The 15,855-nt window shown below is 42.4% G+C and overlaps 1 protein-coding gene across 7 annotated transcripts in view; it reads left to right on the top strand.

Moving 5' to 3' along the window:
• Positions 1–1,783: 1,783 nt before the first annotated feature.
• The window catches only part of pde4ca (phosphodiesterase 4C, cAMP-specific a), a 67,071-nt gene continuing 52,999 nt past the window's right edge, over positions 1,784–15,855 (top strand). For 6 of the 7 annotated variants that reach the window (XM_064940080.1, XM_064940073.1, XM_064940059.1 and 3 more), the window contains exon 1: positions 1,784–2,527. In XM_064940080.1, coding sequence (XP_064796152.1) covers positions 2,274–2,527 — 254 coding nt within the window. In that variant the 5' untranslated portion in view covers positions 1,784–2,273. Of the gene's footprint in view, positions 2,528–7,975; positions 9,392–15,855 lie in introns of those variants that run through there. The other variant, XM_064940118.1, reaches the window with a different exon arrangement.

Here is a 15,855-nt window from a genome sequence, read left to right as displayed (position 1 = left end):
ACGCCATTTTCCCAATAATGATCTATGACAGCTCTGCAACTGCAACTACAGAAATTAAATGTAAATTACAGGGCCAGCTCCAGGCATAAGTGACATAAGTGGTCACTTAGGGCCCCAGGCCACTAGGAGGCCCCCAAAGCCCCAAAATAGAAATAATAATAATAATATACACTGAGTATACAAAACATTAAAAACACTCAGCATTGACAACAATGCCTCACAGTCTTTATATGCTTCTCACTGTGGCCATATTGTCTGGTGAGACAGCCATGTGCTTGCATGTTAAGTTGCGGGTGCAGTTTTATGCAGTGCCAGGGGAATTGACTTTGTTGGTAGCTACGATACACTCTCAAACTAGTATGTAGTCCAATGGAATCTAAACAAAACTTGATCAATCCTGTTAACGTCAAACCTTTAGAACTGGGCGTTAAGAGTGTAGTACTCTTAACAGTTGGCACTGTGCATTTCACTTAACTGTATGGATTGTGGCTATGTATAGCCTTTATGTTGACCTAACTGCTGAGATCTCCAGTCATCGTCCTCATGCTTGTTCTCATGGGAAGCATTACAAGATGCTGCAAAAATATGCCATCATGCATGTCCTGCTAATATCCCTGTATATGGTCAGGTCATTTTGGTCTGGTTAACACTGAAAACCAGCTGTGTTTAAAGGGATAGTTTGCCCAAATACAACATTGTTATTATATTTTCTTGGAAGTAGTCCAGGGGCCAGGGGTGACTGCAACCCAAAATGATGCTTTCACTGGCTAATATTAGCGTTGATTATCCTCCCCAAAAATTGTGTTAATTTGTGCCCACTTTAGCATTGTCTGAATTGCAAGCCAAAATCAACTTCAGCTAAAAAAAAGAAGTCATTTTCACGCAACAAAAGCATTTCAATTGAGCTGTATTCAATATTTTCTGAAAACAAACCTTGGTGATCTGTTGAAGGCTAATTTGAAACGTTACTCTTATTTACGAAATAACTTTAGAACAGCAGGTTGGTTCAGACATTTAATCATTTACCCTGAGATGGTTGTCTGTGGCTGTTAGAAAGTGGTGTCAGTCTCTCCTAAAGGGGTCGAGTAGCTCTTTTCACCACCGTCCCATTGTTAAGGATTGGTGTTCTTTAATAAGGACACTCATTGACAGTTGCGAGAGAACCAAAAGAGCCTTTTTTAAAAGGCAACACTGTCTTAGCCTCTACCCGGCTGGCTGTCATAGGTTCCTCCTGCGTCAGATGTTCTGACTCCTAGGTTATTCTGGGGAGAGCTCAGCTGCAAGTCGTAAGATCGCAGGAAAACCTTTTCTCTTTTCCTCCTGATAAACAAAGCCCCTCAGGGAAGCGAGTACCCTAGTCACAGATAGAGAGAGCCATCGTGACAGGGCCCATGCTCTTTATAATTCTATCTACCCTGACTTTTTTATAGTCGCGGGCCCTTCATGTGACTTTTCCTGGTAGACTTGTGAGCATGTGAAAGGCAAAATGGATAGCAATAGCGCTGGGACTTAGACCAGAGTAATGTTAAGTTGAGCAGGGTTAATGTTTATACTCAGAGAAATTGAGAGAGGAAGTTATTATGGAGCATAGTTTGAAGTGGACCAGTGCTATGCTCTGGCAAGGGGAGGGGGAGGGGGTGATCTGTCATGCCTCTCGTTCACTGTAAAATCAGACGTCCATATTTAGTCGGGAGGGAGGGAGGGAGGGAAGGCCTAGCAGTTATGTAAACAAAAGCCTGGGCAGGCAGGGGAGGGATTGCACTGCGCTAATGTTTGAGTCCATTAACCACGACTATGATCTTTGGAGAGAGACAGGGCTGTTTTCAAATAAAGGACAGGGTCAGATAGAGCGCTGTCTAGCTTTTTCAGGTGCTCTTATTAGAGCACTTTCTAGAGTCAGTTTTAGTTGTATCCCTGACTAATGGAGCAATAAATCCAGGTTTTACTGGCCTCTGCGCTGACCAGTCAGTTTTGTGAGAGGAGGATTAGAACAGCCAAGCTTCAAGGTTGATCAGATTCACCAGGACAGCATAACCAAGCCAGGACATTTCCATTTTTTGCCTTTAGTAATTTAGCATACATTTTTATCCAGAACAATTTACAGGAGCAATTTGTGTTAAGTACCTTGCTCAAGGGCACATTGACAGATTTTTCACTGAGTCAGCTCAGGGATTTGAACCAGTAACCTTTTGGCCCAACGCTTAATCTCTAGGCTACCTGCCACCCCCAGGACGAAGGGACAGGGGGAACCAGGATCAAACAACTGAGTGAAAATGACTGACGCCATGAGTGAAGCGTGCTCTGAGAGCTCTGAGGAGGAGCAGTCCGAAGAACAGTCTGAGGAGGTGTCGGTCAGCAGGCTTCCGGTCATCCAACTTAAGCCCAGATCGCCAGGCACATCCCCCAAGATGTCCCCCCGTGACTCCCCGCGTGGGTCACCCCGAAACTCCCCGCTGCTCTTCAGGAAGCTGCTGATGAACCGGAGCATTAGTCTACAGAGGCGCTTCACTCTGGCCCACACTCCCAGGTAGAGACCTCCTTGTGTTCCATGCCTGTTTTATCTGAGCTTGGGGTCCCTCAGGGTTATGTGACTACCCCGTTGTGTTTCGAGAGCAAACCTTCAAAGGTGGTAGAAGAAAACTCTTCGAGACCCTTTCTAAAGGTGATATGAAGTTTAAGTCAGCAGTGAGGGTTGTTTATACTGCAGCTAACAATTACTTTTGAAAGTACTGACTTGTGCTGTGCTTGAATAGATGCCTTTGTTGTGTATGAGCAGAATTTCCTCTGGCCCGAGGTGGTCTAAATTAGTCAGAGCCTTGTTTCTTTGTTGTGTTTTGCACATAGTAACTGTTGATTTGAAAAAATATATTATGGATTCTTTAAAGTTAGGAGATTTTATGAAATGGTTTTACAAAGTCCTCTTCATACACTAGAGTTGTTGTAATAAACAGATTTACACTCAATATTAAGGAGTATAAGGAGGAGTATAAAGGAGTATAAAAAAGGAGTATAAAATTTTTGCTTGTTTCATTTTTTTAAATCTCACCCCCTCTTTAATCTGCACACGTGTATTTGTTTTTCTTGTGGACTGACAAAACAAATTAGATTAGGTGACCATAATATTCTTCAAGTAGGACTCCTGAGTGGCGCATCAGTCGAAGGCACTGCATCTCAGTGCTAGAGACGTCATTACAGACCCTGGTTTGATTCCAGACTGTGTCACAACCGGCAGTGATTGGTAGACCAAAAGGGCGGTGCACAATTGACCCAGCGTCGTCCGGGTTAGGGTTTGGCCGGGTTACGCATTGTAAATAAGAATTTTTTACATTGTAAATAAGAATTTGTTCTGAACTGACTTGCCTAGTTAAATAAAGGTTTAAAAAAAACAACTCCCAAGTAAACTGAGCTCTACTGAGGTGAAAAAAATATAGGCCAATTATGTACATTTGCACTAAGCCTACAACATACTATATACATTTACTGAAGAAGTGTTACAATTGTGTGACCAGAGTTTTATTTGTAGTTCAATATACAGTCCTTGAACATGGGCTCACTGATGACAAACTTGCCATATTTCATTTTTATTAGTATTTGGCAGTTATTAAGGCAGTTATATACCATTTCAAATATTACATGACATTACATTTCACAACACTTTACCAAACACATTGTGTTCCTTCAGTCCACTACTCTAATAACACATACCTACAATACAAATCCATGTGTACATGTGTGTAGAGTGCGTATGTGTGTCTATACCTGTGTGTGTCTCTTCACAGTCCCCGCTGTTCCATAAGGTGTATTTTCATCCGTTTTTTACATCTGATTCTACTGTTTGTATCAGTTACCTGATGTGGAACAGAGTTCCATGTAGTCATGGCTCTATTTTTTTTTTTTTTTTTTACCTTTATTTAACCAGGCAAGTCAGTTAAGAACAAATTCTTATTTTCAATGACGGCCTAGGAACAGTGGGTTAACTGCCTGTTCAGGGGCAGAACGACAGATTTGTACCTTGTCAGCTCGGGGGTTTGAACTTGCAACCTTCCGGTTACTAGTCCAACGCTCTAACCACTAGGCTACCCTATGTACTGCTGTGTGCCTCCCATAGTCTGTTCTTGACTTGGGGACTGTGAAGAGACCTCTGGTGGCATGTCTTGTGGGGTATGCATGGGTGTCTGAGCTGTGTGCTAGTTGTTTAAACGGACACCTCGGTACATTCAGCATGTCAACACTTCTTACAAAAACAAGTAGTGATTAAGTCAATCTCCCCTCCAATAATCTGGTCAGGCCTAAGTTTAAGACTCTCTTTGAAGTGGAGTCATACAGTATACTCAAGTTCTTCTGCGTTGTCAAGTACCGATGTGTTTCTTGACTAGGTGTTTTTTGTCATACGCGGGCGGCGGTTCGTCAACTTTTCTGCTCGGATACTAGAAAGCAACGTGATGCGTGACGTCTCCTGAAAAGGCAGAGCCACGCTCATTCTAGTAGGACTTAATGAGGACAGCTGCCTGATAGGGACGCTTTTCAAGCCCTTCTCTGACTAAGCCTATTGGTAGGATTCGTTTAATGACCCTGTTACGCCATTCCCACAAGTCATAACCCATGATATTGATGCAAATCAAATATTTACTGTGTTTGTGTTGACGAGACGAAGCAGCCGGGCCAATTAAAGAGCACTTGACCTTATTTGCTTAGGAGCGAAATAAATATTTTGTCAGTTCGGACAGTTTTATTCAAACAGCAAAACACTCACCAGGTTTTTTTCTCATATGTTTGTGACAGTGTCTGCCAGGGATGGGTGCTTCCAGTTTATACACCATGTGTTGCTTGTGCAAAGTGCAGTTTAGGAGAACAGAGAAAATTGCACTCATCAACATCACACACACCTTCACAAGAAGTAAGAAGTAAGCACACAGGACTGTTAAAGAGGTGTCTCTGAATTGTTGTAAGCAAGGTAACGTATTTCAGCAACCATGAAAAACGTAAAAACCCTGAGACTGTTGACATGGTACAAAACCTTGTCACCTATGTGGAGGTTAAGCCTCTAATTCGCATATAAATAAACAGATGTTTTTTTTTACGGGTTCATACATCTTTATCACATTTTATTGGTGGGATCATTTTCCTCGGGCATTTAAGCATTACTCCTAATGTTCCTGCCTGTGAGTGTGTGATAATAACCAAGAAAGGCACTCCATCTTTATGGTTTATCTCAGATCTGTCCATCTCATGGAAATTATAAAACTATAATTAGAAAGAGGGACCATCCTGTAGGGACGGAGCTTTATAAAGGGCCTGAGCCCCTGAGAATGTACAGTGCCCCTAACAACGAGAATGAAACAAACTGTTGGAGATGAGTTATAGCAGGATGGCTGGATAAGGGGATGAATTAAACAAACTAGCAGTCTGTTGGAAAAACGTACAGACAGGCAGCTTAAGTTTATCAGGGCAGGAGACGATAAATGTTTAAGTTTGAGGGAAATGTTGGAGACCATGGTTGGAGGAAACCACAGTAGTTCCTTCCGGTGTAATGTGATGTTTTGTTGTCAAGCATTGTGCTTTTTGTTGATTGCCTTAGAAAAACGGCTGGACTGACAGGCACTTCCCTAATAAAAGTGAGTCACAGTATAAAAAATGTTTGTTTTTTAAATGTAATTTCTGAGCGATGAATGAAAGTACTGCACCTCAAACTGGTTTTTAGTTGATTGTTAGAAAAATACCTTTGACTGGGTCAAAGTCAGGTGAGGCCTCCCTTTTTTCATAGCATTGATGCTCGTTTCATTAGCAACACAATTCAATCATATGCTACTTACTGTATGTTGTTCAGTCCTGTTGTTTTGTCTGGTCTTGAGGATTGTTAAGTGCTGTCCGGCGTTAGCAGGTGTAACGTATCAAGGCCTGACCCCAACGGTATTCACTTTCAAGTGCCTCCAGGTGGTTCAACTCTCCTGCAGTTGCTTTACCCTCTGTATGACATGACATGACAACCCACATGCTTGTCCTTTTACACTGATTGTGCTCAGGTTAATCCTTTTGTTTTGGGGTACGGTTTTTCGTTCTCTGTCTCGGTCACCAGACAGTTGTCTTGAACACAACAGTAGCCTGTTTATAGTAAAGCAGGGCTCTGGGTGTGGCTTTACAAGGCTCTGTGTCTGTTTTTACAAGGCTCCGGGTCTGGTTTTACAAGGCTCTGGGTCTGGTTTTACAAGGCTCTGGGTCTGGTTTTACAAGGCTCTGGGTCTGGTTTTACAAGGCTTTGCACAGTGTTCCGCTAATAACTACATCAGGGCCAATGTTTGAATCATGTTATGGATCCAAATTGTCCCTCGCTTTTCGAAATTGGACGAACAATTAAACAATATAATGCCTCTAATTTCCACCAGAGGCTGCTATATTATGTATTGTAGATACATATTTTTGCCTCTGGGCTTATGCTCAGACTGTTGGATTGATGTGTTTCCTTGACAGTAATCCCGTATGTTGCCCACCCATATCGTAGTCACTCTGGAGCCTCATGCAACATACCGTATAACATGCCTGCCCTCCTTTGCAGCAAACCAGCTGCAGGAGATATTTGTCTCATGTAAAAATTATCTTACTGCTGCAGAGGAAGCATGGCCATAAACAATATGAGTCTGTTTTCATATGAATAACTTGAGGAATCACAATCAAGGGCACATTCAAGGACATATGAAGAGGGGAAAGATGATTATGCATATATGCTGAGTTTACTAAACAGACCTTCCTAAAATTGAGTTGCACCCCCCAACTTAATATTTTGTCTTGCCCATTCACTCTCTGAATGGCACACATACACAATCCATGTCTCAATTGTCTCGCGGCTTAAAAATGATTCTTTCACTGTCTCCTCCATTTCATCTACACTGGTTGAAGTGGATTTAACAGGTGACATACACTATATATGCAAAAGTATGTGGACACCCCTTCAGATTAGTGGATTTGGCAATTTCTGCCACACCCGTTGCTGACAGGTGTATAATATCGAGCATACGGCCATGCAATCTCCATAGACAAACATTGGCAGTAGAATGGCCTTACTGAAGAGCTCAGTGACTTTCAACGTGGCGCCGTCATAGGATGCCACCTTTCCAACAAGTCAGTTTGTCAAATTTCTGCCCTGTTCGTGCTGTAGGTGCTGTTATTGTGAAGTGGAAATGTACAGCTGTAACGTGTAGCGTGTAAAAATCTTCTGTCCTCAGTTGCAACACTCACTACTGAGTTCCAAACTGCCTCTGGAAGAAATGTAAGCACAAGAACTGTGCGTCAGGAGCTTCATGAAATAGGTTTCCATGGCCGAGCAGCTGCACACAAGCCTAAAATGCCAAGTGTCTACAGTGATGTAAAGCTCACTACCATTGGAGTCTGGAGCAGTGGAAACGCGTTCTCTGGAGTGATAAATCAAGCTTCACCATCTGGCATGACAAATCTGAGTTTGGCGGATGCCAGGAGAACGCTTCCTGCCCGAATGCATAGTGCTAACTGTAAAGTTTGGTGGATGAGGAATAATGGTCTGGGGCTGTTTTTCATGGTTTGGACTAGGCCCCTTAGTTCCAGTGAAGGGAAATTGTAATGCTACAGCATACAATGACATTCTAAACGATTCTGTGCTTCCAACTTTGTGGCAACAATGTACAATGTATTTTAAACCCTATCCATATAGGCCAATTCCCATGAGTGTAAAGGGTTAAACAAGCAGCATTTGCCAGAGTAGCCTGTTCTCAGACTATACATATAGAATAAACACATGCGCAGAAGCTTCTGGACCAAGTGCACGTAAAAAAAAGATCTGGGAAAAGTCTGATCCGCAGCCGCTCCATAGTTTAAGCACTCAGACAGAACTCCATGTCCATGACACCTCCCCCTCCCATTATCTATTGGATTTTTAAAAAACACAGTTTTATTGAGCTACTGGGGTGAGTTGCTGCTGCCTCATTTGGAAGCAGGTCAGTCCTATGAGTGCGGCTTGTAGTGGAGCTGTAGGGAACTGGACGAGGCATCCGTAGAGGACCGCAATGGAACCTTGCATCTGGGTTTAGAAAATACCTCTCTCCTCCTGCCTCTCCCCTTCACTAGCAGAGTCCTGGTAGGCTTCAGCAGTACAAACCGGCCCCTAGCACCATTCAGACTGCTCCAACTTCTCATCTTATGACTGACTCTCTCTCTCTCTCTCTCTCTCTCTCTCTCTCTCTCTCTCTCTCTCTCTCTCTCTCTCTCTCTCTCTCTCTCGGCAGAGTTAGTGTTGTTGTCTGTTATTCCAAGGCGGAGTAAGTGTTGTTGTTTCTTGTTCCAGGCCAGAGTTTAGTCCCAGTAGTTTCAGAAGAGAAGAGAGGAGAGTCTGATATAGACGGTTGAGGGGCCACACACTCCTGGGAGCATTGTTGGGATTATTTTCTCTCTGACTCGATTTTTATAAATTTCTTCAAGGTTTTATTTGAACAAAGAAAGAAGCAGCTTCTGGGCTCTAGAATAGCGCAGTATTTGTTTTAAGGCGACTTTTGGACCCTATTTGGAGGACTCCCGCACCCCTCCCCCTGTCAGTCCTCTGGCTATTGGGATGATTGAGTTTGCTGTTAACCTATTTAGGGAATGCGAGGAGTAAAAGTGAAAAGTTTATCTCGGCTTCTTGCTGTTAAGCAGAACGGAAAACAAGCAGGGAATTAGCTCCAGACCTGTGCTGACAGCTGATATGAGCCACAATTTAAATTGATTTGATTTTGCCCGTTGGTAAACTCATATGCTTTCTGAGATGGGCTCCTAACAGGCATCATTCTGCCTTTTTAGGTGTGTTTACACAGAGTTAGGTGAACTTTATCAGTAAAAAAAAAAAAAAAAAAAAAAAAAAAAAAAAAAAAAAAAAAAAAAAAGGACATATCCCCACTGCAGGGACCAGATCCTGTAGACCTTTGGTAGCTCAGTTGAGCTTTCTGCTTTTCAATGAAGGCACTACTTTATCATAACATGTTCTTCTTCTCAGAAATTGCATGGACACAAACCAGCCCTAACATTTGCGTGAAAACCTGTTATTGACCGTGCAGAACTTGAGTTAATCCCTCTTGTGTCTCTGCTAGATGCAGTAGGTGTAACTTGGTTCTGCTTTTGTGGACCGATTGTTCTCGCAAGGTGTACCATGTTTAGTTTGTAACTGAACAGTACCAATAGACATTGGACATTCACATTCAACCAGGACATGCCACATAAATGTTGCGGTCCATTCTGTTCATCCTCTATCATCTGAAGGCTGTTGTGTCTCTGAATTCCACTGGTACCTTTGGCTCTTTGAAGTATCCAGCACAATGATGAACAAAGACTCTCGCTTCCCCAGGAAAGCTGTGCATAGCAACACCTCCTCTCGAAGGCACTCATGCATTGGGTAGGTACAGTCCTGTGTTGTAAGCTGTTTGTTGTGATGAGTTACTTGCTGACACAACTGTGTGTGTGTGTGTACTGTACAAATACTAGGGCTGGAAATTGCCAGGGACATCAAGATACGATATTATCACAATACTTAGGTGCCGATACAATATGTATTGCGATTCTCACAATTCTTGCGATTCTATTATGTATTGCAATTCGATATCACGATTTGATGCTCCAAACATATTGCTCACTGTATGTCTGCTGAAGAGAGACAAGAGAGAGCATGAGAAAATGAGTTTTGATCAGACATGGAAATAAAAGTCCTGAAAACATGTTGGCTCACTATTTAAGATGAAGATGGAGAACAAGCTGTAGGATGAAAAATACTGGAGTTCTGGCGCAGGTACCACCAATTGCGCTCTTAGAAAAAGGGTGCTATCTAGAACCTAAAATGGTTCTTTGGCTGTCCCCATAGGAGAACCCTTTGACGAACCCTATTCGGTTCCAGGTAGAACACTTTTTGGTTCCATTTAGGACCCTTTCCACAGAGGGTACTGCATGGAACCCAGTAGGCTTCTACATGGAACCAAAAAGACTTATCCTATGGGGACAGCCAAATAACTATTATGGAACCCTCTTTTCTAAGAGTGTAGTGCTAGTTAACGCTACCTACCAACAAAACAACATTTTAAATAGATACTTGGAGTCAAAGTATCGATATAATATGGTATAAAAATTATAGCGCAAGTATATAACTGTATCAATCCCCCCCCCCATCACTAACAAATACTGGACTGTATGTTCTCTATCATAAGTTGTTTTTCACATTCATTACGCATGACAAATTATTACAGTTTTCTCCCTGTAACCAGTAAGACATAATTCATCATCATTAAAGAAGGATAATGATCATGAATTAATCCTTAATAATGATTTGTCATGTGTTGCCTCTTTTTTTACCTGTTGGTTGGTGATACAAAAGGGTTTCTTATGTAGTGGATCGTAAACCTTCATAAGGTTCTCATCGAGGAATATTATGGAGAAGTAGACTCCCCTCCAAATCATTGTATCTGTTAACAAAGTTTCACTGCTGTACAGAAAGAAGTGCTATCCCTAACAGTTCTAACATATTGCACTTGTCTGCATTTGGTTTCAGTTGTATCACTTTGTGCTCACTTTGTGCTCTTTGCCTTTCAGGGAAGTTGTGATATGCCACGGGATTGTTATTTATAGTAACATACTCAGCATTTTAGTTGGTGCTAAAACACCCTCAAGTGGGTGACAAGAGATGCCAATGTTGAAGCCAAAGATCTGTAATTTGGTGGTGTTGCTATTCTTTGTTTAGTTTCAGCAGTTTTCTGTGGTGTGTTTTCAATGTTTTTATGGAGTGTTGAGCATTTTGTTATATTCTAGGGCATTTTGTGATAGCACTGTAGTCTGGCTGTGGTGCATTTTTGCTATGGTGAGTTTTGTAGTTTCACTATGGTGCGTTTTGTAGTTTGGCTGTGGTGCAATTTTGCTATGGTGCGTTTTATAGTTTCACTATGGTGCGTTTTGTAGTTTGGCTGTGGTGCGTTTTGTTGTTCTGGGTGTCCCACCCTGAGGGCGCTGGGACCGGGGTATCGATGGCACAGCCAGTATCCATTGATGTCTTTTCTTGGGGGGCGATGGGCCGCAGCCAAGCAGAGTCACGATGATCAGACACGCCATGATCCCATATGAGGATAGACCCCTTCACCACACACACACAGAGACACACACACACACACACACACACACACACACACACACACACACACACACACACACACACACACACACACACACACACACACACACACACACACACACACACACACACACACACACACACACACACACACCATGAGGGTTACCCATGTCAAATCCCCAAGTTTTCCAATAAAATATATTGATACTGGTTTATTAACTAAATAATAAAATAGTAAAAAGCCAAAGTGGAAATTACATATAGCCTAATCCATTATTCCAAAATTCGTATTTTCACTCCTCAGCCGTGAGTTAAATAAATGAGAGACATGAAAATACGATGGGGGAGCTTTAGTAACTCTGTCTTTAGAGTTCTTTAGTAACTCTGAGCTCAGTCTTACCCCTTTGCCTCCAAGCATTCCTCCAGCTGTGATTATGGCACAATCATATGAGCGGATCAAAGACAGAGATCTAGTGCACAGACAGCAGAACAGAACACTCGCCCATAATATGACCAGATTAGTATCGCCACAGGTCTTGCCGCATGTCTTGCCAACCCGTTCCAAAGTGGAGTTCATGTAGGGATGAGGGAAGTCTAAATTGGTGCGATTAGAAACATTTCAATCTACAAAGATTCTCGTAGTCTGTGACAGAGTTTTACAACAGAGAGTTATTCCGCAACAATACATGACATTATTTTATTGTTGTTCATGAGAATAACTATTGTTCATGGTTCTATTTCACTATGTAATAGTGTTGTTCATGAGAATAACTACTATTCATGGCTCTATTTAACTATGTAATAGTGTTGTTCTTGAGAATATCTATTATTCATAGTAAATCAGTCATGCATGTCGATTATAGAGTTACAGTGTACATGTTCAGGGAAAGCGCCATATAGGGTGACTTAATAAAGGGTTGGCTGATCCTTTGTTTTGCTTGCCACTGGAGCCTGCCTCTCTCTGCCCTACATGTCATAATAGAATTCTGCTGGCTTCAGAAATCTTTTGCCCCCAATAGTGACAATCCCTCTGAACACACAGACATGAGTGCACATGCACTCACGCACACACACACACACTTTCTCCCCGGAGCCGAGACAAAGCAGTCTGTTATATTCTAGATGTGTTCCCAACCCATCACAATAGAAGCGCATAAGCTTGTTCTGGTAGTACCAGGCCACCATTCATCTCTGTAACATTTGGTATCAGGACACCGTTACGACTTGGAGACATCACTGGCATAATTTTTATAACAGAGATGGATGGGATTCACTGCAGTTCGACACCATTCAAGTCAACTAATAATACATTGATGGTACATTAACGAGGTGCAATGGAAGAGACAGTTATTCAGTTAATGAATTGCCTTAGTACATTCTGTGTTCTACATCTATGATCTAGGCCTAAGGGCTGTAGTTCCCTAGAGGAGAAGGGCTACAGACAAGGTCTGAGCGAGTTAGTAGTAGAGATGATCTGTTCTGCTCTTTCTGTCTAGTTTTCAGCGAGGATCTGAATAGGGGTGCTAATAAGAGATATCTAGGGTGTCAAGCAAGGTAACGCAATTACAGGACAACAGTGTCAGTGTCCACAGGTTCCCAAAATAGCCCCCAGCAGCCCAGAATAGTCGATAAGCGCTGCTGTGGCTGGGCACTGTCCATGTGCGTCAATGCTCTGCTCCATATTTTCAGCATGACTGATTTCCCCAATCACCCCCCCCCCCCTTCCCAAAGCACATCGATCCAGTCCAGCGTGGCTGTTGACTGGCCTGGGCCAACTCTGGCTGTTACCGCGCCAAGCCGCCGCTTCCAAACCTCCCTCCCTGTTTACCTCCCTATTGTCCAGACCCAGGTCACATCAATGAACCACAATTAAACCAGGCCCAGTCTGGGCCTGTCATTAAGACATTGTGGCAAATGTCTTTCAGTTTATATTTACACCATGTCGACTGAGAATTTATTGAATTTATTAAGTTGAATTGTTTTGGGTCATATTTTGATGACGATAGCGTGATTGGTTACAACTAATTTAGAACATATTAGTAAATTGCCTTCAACGGATACGATTCGTAATGTTTTAGGAGGATTTTGTCCTGATAGGTGTCAGAGGGATCAAGCATCTAATGCCTTGCTTTGTAGTGTTCTAACAAGGTATTAACTCTAAGCCCTATCTGTTCAGTCCTGACCTGGCCTCTGTATTGAAGCCTGTTCTGTTCTCTCACATGGCATGTGGTTGTTGCCCTGGGTGTTGTGGAAGTATCAGGGCACCAGGACTTGTATGCGACCACTAGAGGGAGGAAGTGTCTAGCTTTTGCATGGAGACTGGCTGAGCAAAGGAACAGTGGTTGGGAACAAACTGTGAGGATTATTCCTCGTTTTGCTATCAAGCACTCATCAAATCAAATCAACGTTTGTTGGTCACGTAGCCAGATATGCAGATGTTATCAACAGGTGCAGCAAAATACTTGTGTTTCTAGCTCTAACAGTGCAGTAGTACTTGTGTTTCTAGCTCTAACAGTGCAGTAATACCTAGCAACATATACTGTATATATTTTTTAAACAATACACACATAATCCAGATTTAAAAAAAAAGGATGTAGGATGAGCCATGTCTAGAATACAATATATACATAGAAAGTGGGTGAAACAGTGCGCAAACTGTCATGCACAAACATGTGGTAATACACACATACCTAGCCATGGTGTAATCTCAGTGCATTAGTCTGCCTGGCCATGCTTCAGGGGTGATACAGTGACGTGGGGACTGTGACTGTGCATGCCTGGGCCAGATAGGGTTACATAGAGGAGGGCTCCAGACCAGGGCGGGGCCGGGTTAGGCTGTGTAGCCCACTCCTGACGAGTCCTCAGGCCACCCTGAGACCCCCTATCACTGACAGATGGCAGTTTATGATTCATACGGTGACACACTGATACCCCACCAGAGTACATGCCATAACATAACATTTAACATCCCTGAGACATATATATAGGCTTTGGCAAGTAACATACTCGAGCAGGTTCGCTCCAAGCTGGGTGACAACCGTTTTGGCTTCTTTCTTCTTTTTTTTTTAAAGCCAACACGTTTAGCTAATATAATGGGTGCTGTGACAAAACTCTCCCTCTATCCTTTCAGTGTTTCCCCCTGCGCTAATTTTTTTTCTGGCATAATCCGATTTGTGTCATTGTTTCCATTGGCAGTTTATGTTAATAGGGGTCTACGCATGGCACCAAATGTTACTTTTCAACTTGAGCAGGTCCATTAGTTTTGATGTATTGGGATGTTGTTGGCCCACGCAGCCAGCGTTGCGGCGGCTCCAGACAGGCACATGACCATTGAGTCTGGCTCATGCGGGCCAACTGTAGCGTTCCCTAGGTTACTGACCAATGCCTATAGACCAAACACTGAGACAAGTTCTACTGTTCACTCTTGAGCTTTTTAGCAATCAGGTGATTTGACAATATTAAAATGAAGACAGAAAAGGACAGACACAACATGTGACACTTGATGCCCTACTTTTCACTTGGTGGAATGCCTATTGTAGTCTGACTCGGCTTGTCAGAGTTTGTTACAATAATAGTCGGCATTTAAAAAAAAAAATCTAGACCGGTCAACATAGCTCCAATGTTCTGTTCTAGAACCATTGTCTCGGGACAAATGGGAAGACGTTGACCAGACCTAAACACCGGAGTCTGGCTTTCCTCAGACGTCCACCAGCTTCCAGGATTGTGACGTGGAGCCAGAGTCCTCCCCAAGCCCTTTTATAATGCAGAAATTGGAGAGGATAGGAGCCCGGTGTGTATTCACACCACAAGAAGAGGCCAGAAATAATGTATTTGACCTTGTACTTCTAGCTCCTTATTCATCTTCTTTGATTACTTTATTTTTTGCTCTGTGGTGAAATAAGTCCAAATATATATATTTTTTTCATTTATAGAATATTGCTCTGCGAAAAGGCCATCTGGTACATCTCACATCCCAAGAAGGCAGTAATGTTTTTTTGTCCACTAATATGCTAGTAATAGGCCTACCTGCCAAAGCACAAGTCATTGTGCTGATTAAGTCATAACCAGTGCATTGGCAAAAGGGCTCTCAAACAGAGTAAATATAGCGGCGTCCATTTTACATGATTAATGTGAATACAGCAACGCGATAGATAGATATGAGGAAGACACGTAGGGTGTAATTGCCAATAATACCCTGTTGCAAAAGACTTACATTCTCAGAATGTGTTTTAATGTATCTGTTGGCCTCGCTCTTGTTGAGGAGAAAAGAGCTGTTGACAGAGCTGCAGTAGAAATAATGACTTCTTTTTTCATTTTACAGATCGGATTTCACGTTATTCCAAGTAGTGCTTTTGTTATCTCCGAATACTTAGGCAATGAGATGTTTTTGTCTTTTTTTATTTTATATTTGCCACAACATTTATAGTCGATTCCATACATTATTGTATCACATTCATAGAATTTAACTTTAGGGCTCACATGTGGTCTGTTGTCAAAAACGTCCCGAGTGGATCAGCCAGGTGAGGTTTCATATTTTGAAAACATTTACGTTTTATAGTCAAATTTGTGCTGCCGTTCTGTACATTTTGCCATGGGACGTTTTTTATATGATATTTGAGTGAGAGTGACAAACAAAATCAACGGGAGCCCTATGATCTGTAATTCGACCATGATTACTACAAGTTTAGATTGCTGGCCGCTACACTAATTTACCAATGTAAATAATGTTAGCTGACATGGGCTAATTG

Source organism: Oncorhynchus masou, chromosome 3 (assembly GCF_036934945.1).
Source record: "Oncorhynchus masou masou isolate Uvic2021 chromosome 3, UVic_Omas_1.1, whole genome shotgun sequence".
Taxonomy (NCBI): Eukaryota; Metazoa; Chordata; class Actinopteri; order Salmoniformes; family Salmonidae; genus Oncorhynchus; species Oncorhynchus masou.
The sequence above is the reverse complement of the archived record's forward strand: the minus strand, read 5'-3'. Positions and strand labels throughout refer to the sequence as shown.